This window comes from Prionailurus viverrinus, chromosome B2, assembly GCF_022837055.1.
Source record: "Prionailurus viverrinus isolate Anna chromosome B2, UM_Priviv_1.0, whole genome shotgun sequence".
Taxonomy (NCBI): domain Eukaryota; kingdom Metazoa; phylum Chordata; class Mammalia; order Carnivora; family Felidae; genus Prionailurus; species Prionailurus viverrinus.
In genome coordinates, this window is record NC_062565.1 from 117,135,945 (window position 1) to 117,148,172 (window position 12,228).

Here is a 12,228-nt window from a genome sequence, read left to right on the forward strand (position 1 = left end):
ACATTCCTCATCTTAGATGACTTTGAAGCTCTTCTGAAGTCTCTTTTTTTTTCTTTTTCAAATCTTATTTTTGTATTCTTTGAGAAAGTGCAGTAGATAGAGATATTTTCATTCTTCATATATCATATCATAGCTAAGAAAATGAAAAATCTATTGAAAAGAACAAAGCAGGTGGTAAATAAACCTCAAAAATACCTTCATACACACACGTATGTGCACACACACACAGGGTCACATAAGTCAGTTATTTTTAATTTTTGCAAAACAGAAATGTCCTGATGTGTGACTATTAAACTACATACATGATATACTGAATTTAAGAAGCCTGTTAATTACTGGTTTTTATTATAAATCATAGTCATAAACAGGAAGGAAATACTAATCTATACAGGATAGAAAATTTAGTTATGCACTTGAAATAACTATAGAAACAAAATTTTAAACTTTATAGTATCTAGATATGGTTAGCATAGAATCTGATATACCACTTGTTTCTTTAAACTTAGTTGAAAACTAAAAATATTTTACCTTTTGAAATCATTAAATGAAATACAACATAAATTTATTGATCATCTCTGTGAAAAACACTTTTCTGTGATATAAAAGATGAATGAGGTCAGTTTTCACTTTCAAGGATCTTTAACCATAATATGGAAAATAAACCAAGAGAAATAAACTCAGCACTTCCTATTAAATTTTTACTGTTTTACTATTTTTTTCCCTTTTACTTGTGAAGCTTGTGATTGTTCCCATCTGGGTAATAATTGTGACCCAAAGACTGGTCAGTGCATTTGCCCTCCCAATACCATTGGAGAAAAATGTTCTAAATGTGCACCTAACACCTGGGGCCACAGCATCACCACTGGTTGTAAGGTGAGTTAATTGCTTAATTTTCTCTGGTAATGAATGTTTCAAAACTTTTTTTTATTTTGTGAAAGCTTTATAGTTGGGAATTTCAAAAGTCAATATTACCTTATAAAACAATATAGAACTAACAGTATAGAGTGATTGCAGATACTGATCAGTGTCTTACATTTCATTTTACTTCTGGGAAATATGAAGTAAGTACACATTTATGTATCTTTATTCATTATACCTACAAAAAAAAAGGAAAACATAAAACCAGAAACAGCCAATAACTTCATACCTAGACACAATGAAATATTATCTGCAAAATACAAAAAAATAGGAACTAATTAAAGGAATTTGCCAAAAATCTATAGGAATTGCCCCTAAATTAGGACTAGGTTTCAGTTTTCAAGAAGAATTTGAAAGGATTCTGGGGAGTCATACTGACAACCTTTAGCTTGAAAAAAATCCTCATTTTTCCCACGAGTGTACCTTAAAACATGGCATGACTAGATTTACATTTCAAGAAATCTATCCAGCATCAGAATTAAAGGTAACAGATACAGCTGTTGCAGAAATATTGATGAGAGAGAACAGAAGCTTGGACCCAGCCAATGAGCCTCCACGAAGATGCAGGGAGTAGGCTATGTTACAGAATTCTCACTGCTGTATGGCTTGGTGCACTCATAGTTTTGGAGGATAAGAGAGAAGTCTTAAGGATGAGTCCTGGGTTTTGCTTTGTAGGAAATTAAATGAGAGTATTTACTGCTAGAGGGATTATAGGTGACTCAAATTCAAGTAGGAAAGGTGATAAGTCCACAGGGGTTTTTGCGGGGTTTTTTTTCAGCTTTTTGTGAGGTATTAACTAAATAAAATGCAATTACTCATTTAAAGTGTTGAGTTTTGGGTGCCTGAAAGGCTCAGTCGGTTAAGTGTCTGACTTCAGCTGGTAATGTTCTCATGGCTCATGGGTTCAAACCCCGAGTTGGGCTCTGTGCTGACAGTTCAGAGCCTGGAGCCTGACTCAGATTCTGGGTCTCCCTCTCTCTCTCCCCCACCTCTGCTGGTGTTCTCTCTCTCTCTCTCTCTCTCTCTCTCTCTCTCTCTCTCAAAAATAAACATTAAACAAATTTAAACAAAATAAAATAAAGTGTTGAGTTTTGACCAATGATTACAGTTGTATAACCACCCTGATGCCTTCTTGTAGTTGGCTTCCCTTCCCCCCCTTAGTCGCACCAGGAAACTATTGTTTCTCCTTCTATCACTATAGTAATGTCAGTTCCACAAATTCATAGAAATCAAGTCATACTACATGTTATTGTTTGGGTTTTGTTTGTTTATTTGTTTGGGGGAATTATTCTTGGCCCAGCTTCCTTTATGCAGTATAATGCTTTTGTGATTCAACTACACTGTTGTATATGAGTAGTTTGTTATTTTTAATTGTTTAATAATTTTACATTGGATGATGCACAATGACTTTTTTATTTATTTACTATTTAATGGGCATTGGGGTTACTTCTAGTGTGGTGCTATTATGAATAATTTTGCTATGAACATTAGTCTATAAGTCAAAAGCATGGGTGTAAACCTATGTTTTCATTTTTCATCACAAGAATACTCCACATCCTAACCAACATTTGGGATTTTGACTCTTTAATTTTAAGCATTCAGTTGGATGTTTATTTATATCCTTGCCTTTCTTTAATGTCCAATGATATTGGGAATAATCTTATTTATTTATTTCCCATTTATATATCTTCTTGCAAAGTGTCTGTACGAATCTTTTCTATTTGGGGTTGTTAATTTTCTCAGTAATATGTTGTAAGAGTTCTTTATGTATTCTGGATACCAGTCCTTTAATATATCTATGTTCTGTAACCATTTTCTCCCAGTATACAGCTTGTGTTTTACTTCTGCTGTGGTATCTTCACCTAATTTTTATAAAGACTAGTTTATTATCCTTTTGTTTCATGGGTCATGCTTTTTATTTCCTAAGAAATGCACATTGGCTTAAATCAAGATCTAGAGACACCTCTCCTATGTTTTCCTCAAGAAGTTTTATAGTTTTGAATTTTATATTTAGGTCCACGTTGCATTTTCAATATTAATTTTTTTATATGGTTTGAGGTAAGGGTCAAAGTTCACCTTTTAATGGATATCCAATTTTTCCAACATCTTTCCTGAAAAGATTATTCTTCTTCCTCATTGAATTACTTTAGTTCCTTTGTCAAAATAACCTGGCACTATATGTGCACATACATTTCTGAACTCTATTCTGTTTCATTGGTCTATCTGTCCTTGTACTGACACTGTACTGTCTTGATCACTGTAGCTTTCTAGCAGAGCATGAAATTGGGTGGTATAAACTCTCCAACTGTCGTTCATTTCTAATACCTTTTGCACACGTTAGATCCTTTGCATTTTCATATAAATTTTTAAATCAGCTTCTCAATTTCTTTACCAATAGCCTTCTAGACTTTGCTTGGGATTATATTGAATCTACAGGTCAATTTGGGGAAAATTGACATTTTAAGAATATTAGATCTTCCAGTGTATCAATATGACATAAGTTTTCATTTACTTTTCTTTGTAATTTTTTTTCTCGGCAGCATTTTATAGTTTTTGGTGGACAAGTCTTGTACATTTTATTACATTTATCATTGTGTTTTATATTTTTTACACAAATGTTATTATTTATTTCACTTCAGTTTCCAACTGTTTCCAGAACAGAAAATGCAATTATTTTTATACAATAACTTTTATTTTTTTAATAGACTATATTTCTATATATTTTTAGTAGCCTCTATGCCCAACTTGGAGCTTGAACTCACAACCCCACAATCAAGTGTTGCATGCTCTACCGACTAAGCCAGCCACGCACCCCATTTGTTAACTTTCTATATTGACACCCTGCTAGAAGTTTATTCTAGCTATTTTTTGGTAACTTCACTAGGATTTTCTATGTAGACAATAATACCATCTGCAAATTGAGTTTTACTTCTTCTCTTCCAACCCATGTAACTTTTATTTCATTTTGTTTGCCTATCGCAGTAAAATGTTGATTTGTAGTGGTGGGAGCAAATATCCCTGCCTTATTCCTTATGTTAAGTAGAAAGGATTCAGTCTTTTACAATTAAGAATAATGTTTACAAATGTTCTTCATCAAACGCTCTTTATCAGTTTAAAGATGTCCCTCATATTCCTAGTTTATTAAGAACTTTTATCAAGAATATATGTCCAATTTTATCAAAAGCATTTTCTGCATCTATGGAGATGATCATATAATTTTTCATTTTCAGCTGCTAATGTGGTGAATCATATTAATTGATTTTCAAATGTTGGTCCAACTTCACAATCTTCAGATAAATCCTGCTTGATCATGAGCGATTATCTACTTTAAATTATTTTAGATTATGTTTGTTAGCATTTTGTTAATGATCTCTGGGTCTGTTCATAAGGACTGTTAGTTCATAGTTTGTCTTTTCTTAGAGTGTTATTGTCTGATTTTGTTATTGGGATACTGCTACCCTCATGAAATAGATTGGGAAGTATTCCTTTCTCATAGTTTCTGAGGAGTTTGCATAATCAATGAAATAGAAAATAAAAATAGAGAAAGGCCAATGATGCCAGAAACTGGTTTTTTGCAATTATTAATAAAGTTGATGATACTCTAAGAAGACTGATCAAGAAAAAAAAAAAGACGAAAAATAATCAAAGTCAAGAATAAAGGAAGGGACATCATGAAGATCCTGCATACACTAAAATAATAATATGAAATAATATGAGCAACTTTAACCAATACATTTGATAACTGTACAAAATAAACATTCCTTTCTTTTGTTTACTTTGAGTTTAGTTTTCTCTTGTTTTCCAAGTTTCTTAAACTGAAAGCTTAGGTCATTGACTTGAGATCTCTCTTCTTTACTAATATAAGCATTTTATTTTAAATTAAAATTTATTCCAGTTACTTTTTGGTAGCTTCAATATATATTCAACAAATATATTAAGTTTCCTTCCAGGCACTAATTTAGTTGCATACCTCACATTTTGATATATTGTTTAAATTTTCACCCTTAAAATATTCTTATTTATTTTACTACTTATTTTTATTCACTGTTTAGAAATATGTTGTATAATCATCATATATTTGGGGGTTTTAAAGATATCTTTCTGCTATTGACATCTAATTTAGTTCTGTATTGGTCTCAGAACATAATGTGTTTTATTTCAGTCCTTTTGAATTTATAGAGATTGGTATTACGTCTCATAACAGTGTGCATTTTGATTAATGTACATGAAAATATCTTGTATTCTATTATTATTGGGTGAAATCTATACAAGCCAGTTATTCTTAGTGATTTTTATGTGTGCATATTCTATCAATAACTGAGGGTGTTTAACTATAATTATGATTTGTATATTTGTCTTTCAGTTCTCTCAGGTTTTGATTCATGTATTTTGAAGTGATAATATTAGGTATATACTCATTTAGGATGATTATGTCTTTTTGAAAAGTTGATGCCCTTATCAATATGAAGCGTCCCTTTTGTCCTGGGTAATATTTCTTGTGAAAAAAGAATACTTTTTCTGATAATCATATAGCCAGAGTTCCATCCTTCTTTTGATTGGTATTTGTGTGGTATACATTTTTCCACACTGTCATTTATTCCATCTCTTTTTAAATATTTTAGTGTGTCTCTTTTAGATAGCATATATTTAAATCTTTGTTATTGATATAATCTTAATTGGAACATTTCCATTTAATGTAATTATCCATATGATGGAGTTAAGTCTACATTTTCCTGTTTGCTTTGCCCCACCTGTTCTTGCTTTCTTTTTTCTTCTTGTCTTATTTTGGATTGAGTAATTTTTATAATTACATTTTATCTTCACTTTTGACTTATTAACTATATTTTATGTTTTTTGTCATTGCCTAGAGATAGATATTAACTTAATATTTTAATAGCTCAACATCTTAACTTTTCATAATGTATCTTAAAATAATATTATATACTTTAAATTTAGTGTAGAAACCTTACAAGAGTAAACCTCTAATTCCTGCTTACCCTTTTTGTTACTTCTTTTCTTGTCCTTTATGTTATTGTTGTCATACACCTTACTTCTATGTATTATATATCCTACAATATAATCTTATGATTCTGATTTAAATTTTTTTAATGTTTATTTTTTTTTTTGAGAGAGGGGGGGTGGGAATAAGGGAGGGACAACAGAGGGGGAGACACAGAATCTGAAGCAGCCTCCAGGCTCTGAGATGTCAGCATAGAGCCTAACACGGAGCTCATTACCTGAGCCTAAGTCGGATGCTCAACCTACTGAGGCACCCAGGCGCCCTATGGTGATTTTGATTTAAATAGTTAATGGGGGCACCTGGGCGGCTCAGTAGGTTGCGTGTTCAACTTTGGCTCAAGCCACAATCTCTCAGTTCATGAGTTCGAGCTTCACATCAGGCTGGCTGCTGTCAGCCTATAGCACAGAGCCCACTTCATAATCTCTGTCCCTCTCTGTCAGCCCCTTCCCCGCTTGTATTCTCTCAAAAACAGACATAAAAAAAACCCTCAAAAATACATACATACATACATAGTCAATTTTCTTTTTAAAAGGCAAAAATGCTGCTTTTCTGTTTTCTATACATGTGTCAATTCCTGTGCTCTCTGTTACTTTGTGTACAGCCAAATTCTGTTTCATATCATGTTAGTTCTTCCATTAACTACATCCCTAATTATGACTATTATTATTTCTGGTAAGGTCTGCTCTCAATGATTCTTTCAATTTTATATGTTCGAAAACTGCATTTTTCCTTCATTTTTCAAAGACATTTTTTCTAGATATAAAAGTCCTGGTTTTCAGGGGCGCCTGGGTGGCTCAGGCGGTTGAGTGACCAACTTCAGCTCAGGTCATGATCTCACGGTCTGTGAGTTCGAGTCCCACATCGGGCTCTGTGCTAACAGCTCAGAGCCTGGAGCCTGCTTCTGATTCTGTGTCTCCCTTTCTCTCTGCCCCTCCCCTACTCATGCTCTGTCTCTCTCTGTCTCAGAAATAAATAAACATTAAACAATTTTTTTTAAGTCCTGGTTTTCAGCAATTTGATTATGCTGTCTTTTTGTGGTTTTCTTGTTTACTTCTCATATGGTAAGTTGGACCTGTTAGATCTGTGGGACCAGAGTTTTTATTAAATTTGGAAATCTTCCAACCAGTATATCTTCAAATATTTTTCTCTTCTTTATCCTCATTGTCTCCTCATGGAACTCATGTATATGTTGGTCTACTTGATATTTTTCCACAGTTGACTGAGATTCTGTTTGTTCTTTCATTCTTATTTTTTCTCTATTCTTTATTTTTGATAGTTTCTATTATTAAGTGTCTAAATTTACTGATTTTTTTCTACAGTGTCTAATCTATTCTTAATCCAGTTGGTTACATAATAATTTTTCATTTCAAATTTTTCATCTTTTCATCTTTAAAATTTCTGGTTGAATTTTTTTATAGCTGTCATTTCTCTCCTCATTATATTCACATTTCCATTTATTCTTGAGAATATTTATAATATAAATATTAGCTTTTGCAGTGTGATTGTCTGCTAATTCCACCATTTCTTTTATTTCAATACTATTCTTAATGGTTGACTTTTCTCCTGGTTATGTTTCTCTCCATGCCTGATCATTTTGATGTGCATGCCAGATCATTGTACATTTTTCATTTTTTCACATTGGTTTTGTTGTATTCTTTTAAAGAGTATTAATCTTTATCTTGGCAAACAGGTTAATTACTCACTAATCACTTGGATCTGTTTGATCCTTGTTTTTAAGTGTTTGGGGTTTCTGTTGTTTTGTTGTTTCCTTTTGTTTTTAGGGAGGGTCTAGAGCACCCTTTAATCCAGGGATCATTTAGCATCACTACTAAAGGGCTAAATGCATTGAGAACGCTACCTGGTGCATTACTGTGTATTTCCACTCTGGCTGTTGGGGATATGAATTATTTCAAGGGAATTTTTAAGCTCATGCCTTTTCAGTGTTTTTTTTTTCTTTTTTTTTCCTCAGCCACACAGAATTTTATCCCATGCATACACAGATCAGTACTCAGCCAAAGACTCAAGGGGACACTTGTGCAGATTTCTAGAATTCTCTCTGTATATAACTTTCTCATTTTTAAATTTTAAAAATTTTTTTTATATTTGTTTTTGAGCGAGAGAGACAGAGCACGTGCAGGGAAGGGCAGGGGCAGAGAGAGAGAGACACTCACAGAATCTGAAGCAGGCTCCAAGCTCTGAGATAGCAGCACAGAGTCCCACGCGGGGTGTGAACTTGTGAACCATGAGATTGTGACTTGAGCCAAAGTCGGATGCTTAACCTACTGAGCCACCCAGGTGCCCATAAATTTATTTTTTTTAAGTTTTTTTTTTTTTGAGAGAGGCAGAGAGAGTGTGTGCATGGGGAAGAGGAAGAGAGAGAGGGAGAGAGAATCCCAAGCAGGATCTGTGTTGTTAGTGCAGAGCCCCATGTGGGGGCCTCAATTTTGTGAACCATGAGATCATGACCTGAGCTGAAATCAAGAATCAGATTCTTAAACAACTGAGCCACCCAGGCACCCCAACTTTCTATTTTTTAAACACATATTCTATTGGCCCAATAAATTCTGTCTCAGCATCTCTATACTCTATGTTTCTCAACCCAGTTATAGTGCAGGGCTTCATTTGGGTTCTTCTTTTATGGGTTGCAGCCTAGAAACTTCCTTTATATACTGCTTTGCTTTTCTTCTCTCAGAAATCACAGTAATGTGCTTCCTGGCATTCAGTCTAAGAATAGTTGTTTCTTATTTTTCATTTTGTAGTTTTTGGTTTTGTCGGTTAGCAGCTTAAAAGAAGAAGATAAACCAAGTGAGTGCTTTAAAAACTAAGAGACTGGGGTCTCCTGGGTATCTCAGTCGGTTGGGCGTCCAACTTTGGCTCAGGTCATGATCTCGTGATTCGTGGGTTAGAGCCCCGCATTGGGCTCTGTGCTGACAGCTCGGAGCCTGGAGCCTGCTTTGGATTCTGTGTCTCCCTCTCTCTCTGACCCTCCCCTGCTCATGTTCTGTCTCTATCTTTCAATAATGAATAAATGTCAAAAAAATTTTTAAAAAAACAACTAAGAGACTGTTTAAAGAGAAGAAATATTTTTTGTGTGTCAAATGTAACACAGGTCAAATAGGATTAGGGCTGGCCTGTGTCCATTAAGAGCGGCAAATAAGGGCATTTTTTATGTTAATGAGAGGTGTTCTAATTGGTCACATTGGGCTGGAGATTATTGGAACATCATGACCAAGTGTGACCTGTTTGACTCCATGGTAGTATACTATAGTGATGTAAACTGTTTTTTTTTTTTTTCCACTGATTTAGCACACATGCAAGGTCTAATCATCTTTACATATATGATAAAACATTTGAATACACTGGTCCAGAATACATAATCTAGAGGAAAACAGGAGTATTGGTGATTGTTCAAGGAAATATAGATACATGACTTCAATTACCTATATGATTAGATTAAATTAAATTTTAATTTAAATTAAATTAAATTTTAAATTAAATTAAAAACTAGACAGGACACTCATTTTTCTATTGCCAATGGCACTATTAAGTTTGAACTACATTTTTAGAAACAAAACAAAATTTCTCAAAAGTTCCAAAGTTTTTTGTAAGTATGAACAGTGTTATAAGTTTTGGTGACTGACTTCTTGCATTTTCACCTCTAATCCAAGCATCTGCCCCATCCCTTGGACTCATGAATAAGCCATAAGTAAACTTAAGAGGCTTCTATTCTATTCACAAAATCCTGCAATGTGGCCAAACTCTAATAATCTTCCAAAATTAAAGCTGATGCCTAATGTGGATACAAATCAGGATGGAATATAAACCAAGTTTCCTTAGAAAAAAAAATTGTAGTTCTATGTTTGAGACTGTTATTTTTACTGGTTGTTGGATAAACATTATGTTTATTGGAGTTGGTTGAAAATGTTTTATTACTTTGAACCACTGTTAAAAATCTAAATTTCTGAATAGCTACACACTTCATCATTATGAACAATCACAAAAAAATACATAGAATCCTCACAAATATTTATGAGCATGTATTCTACCACCAAAAAACTTTGGATGATTATAATCTAAATGAACAGTGATTTGAGATTTACGGCTTCCCTTTCTTTGTGTCATGCATAATTTCTCTGTGTTGAGGTGTGAGGACACACATCATTTGAGCTTTCAGTGGAGTAGAATACAAAGCCAGCCATCTTTCACTAGCAGGGGAATAGTGCATAAATCCTCTATTGCTAAATAAACATTACATCTAATTATGATTTAAGTTTGATGTTGGCTATAGTACTATCCAAACATATGGTTAATGGTCCCTTTTAGTCTCCACTATAACTTCCGGAATAAACTTCCTGATTTGGAAAGGCCCCGTGTCTGCTTGTATAGTCATCTAATCTTTAAGAATTAGTGCTTTGGTATTATATAACAAATGGGGTAGCAGACACTTCATGTTTTAAAGGATAAGAATGTCTCCTAAGACCTTTTAAAATTTATTACATGACTGCAGTTTCCATAACATATCATAATTTTCTGTTTCTAATTATGGCCCATTTTATTAAGTGAGCCAAAAAAAATCATTGAAGTCAAAGTTAATTATCCTTGTTTTGAAATCACATTCTAAATCTGATGTTCTATAAAGATGACTTCGGTGGAGTGACAGCAGTGGGTTTATTCTATTCTTAGGAAACTATGTCTACATTTATTATATAATAAATAATCGCATTTTGGATCTTTAGGCTTCAAATAACTTTTAGTAGGATTTTTTTTTTTCTGGATAACAAAGAAGTCAGAAAAAAACTTAATCACAGAGATTAACCCCAAAGGAGGCCTGGTGATTATTTCAATGTCAGAATCTGCAAAGATACTTCACCAAACATTTGGACAGGAAAGATGATTGAAGAAGCTGGTGATTATATATCACATCCTAGAAAGAGTCGTCTCCTAAGTAAACTGCTACGGGCAGGAGCAGGGGCAGGAGTGTCCCCAGTAGTGGTGGACATAAGAATTAAGCTGAGCAATGAAAGTGTAGGAAACGCAAAGGAATATCCACCTAGACTTGGATCTGGGAATTCGGCAAGTTGCAATGCATATAAGTCTGCATAGAGCTACAGATCTAAGAAGGATAATAAAACAGCACCAAAAAGAATCGGGTCATCGATGACATACAAACACTGTGTGAGGGAAGACTCAGACACAACGAGAGGTGGCACCCACATGGGTACCAAGTCAGGACCCGCTTATAAGACAGAAACCACAAGTTATTTCAACAGGGAAAATAGAATATAAAGAATTGTTAGCTGGTAATAGGTCGTTAGTTCCTAAAAAGGATAAGAGATATATGGGGTCCTGAAGTAGCAGGTACAAAAGTGAAGCTACTATTTCTAGGAGGAGTGAGGGTGAACAGAGTTTGCAGGTAAGTACTGGTCTATAGAAGCTGTCCACCGCTGTTGCAGGTAGTGAGCAGGCCGGAGCTATTGGTCACATTCAGAGCATATGTGCAGACTAAAGCTACTCAGAAAGTTGCCTATGGGGAGAAAGTCCCTTTTGGGCCTGAAGGCCCAAATGAAGTTCTTTCTGGGCTACTGGGCTCCGATGCCAAATAGTAAAATAGTAATAATGACAATAGTGATGAAGAACCAGAACCCAGGACAGAAGTGTCTTCCCTCCACTGGGGCCTTATTAGGTCTCTCTCGGGCCCACTGTTGACTAGGCCTAAACTTCTGCTACCTAACCACGGAGAAATGTCTACAGGGTCTAACTACAGTATCATAAAGCAGGGTAAGGAAGAGGGAACTGAGAGCTCAGAGACAGTACTTTGGTCATTGGCACTGCTGATCTCTGAAAATGACTTATTCCAAGCTCCTAATGGCATTTTAGAAGGCTGCTTGGCTTTTTCATTAAATTGCAATGAGATATGAGCTCTGTAAATCAAGAGCAGAAAGCCTGAAAAGAATGTAAGATGAAAAGACACATGGATGAGTAGAAATTGAAGGTGAGTGAGATGAAATAAATTATGGAAACTCAGCTAAAAAAGCAATAGTGTAATTAAAAATGCATTGGTGGCATATACATAGGAGAGAATTTTCACTATGTAAAATGGGCACTATAAAGTGGTCAACAAATTTGAGAGGCAAATAGAAAACTACAGAAAATATTAGGTCCTAATATTACAGATTTTGCAAACAGACACAAGTGGTATACTTTAAGAATTGCAGGTGATTCTGAAGAAGAAAATTGGTAAATTAGAACAGAACTAGGGGCACCTGGATGGCTCGGTCGGTTTAGCTTCC

The 12,228-nt window shown here is 34.4% G+C and overlaps 1 protein-coding gene across 3 annotated transcripts in view; it reads left to right on the forward strand.

The window, feature by feature from the left end:
• The window catches only part of LAMA2 (laminin subunit alpha 2), a 614,868-nt gene that overhangs the window by 393,517 nt on the left and 209,123 nt on the right, over positions 1-12,228 (forward strand). For all 3 annotated transcript variants that reach the window (XM_047859508.1, XM_047859510.1, XM_047859509.1), the window contains exon 22: positions 737-873. In XM_047859508.1, coding sequence (XP_047715464.1) covers positions 737-873 — 137 coding nt within the window. The remainder of the gene's footprint in view (positions 1-736; positions 874-12,228) is intronic.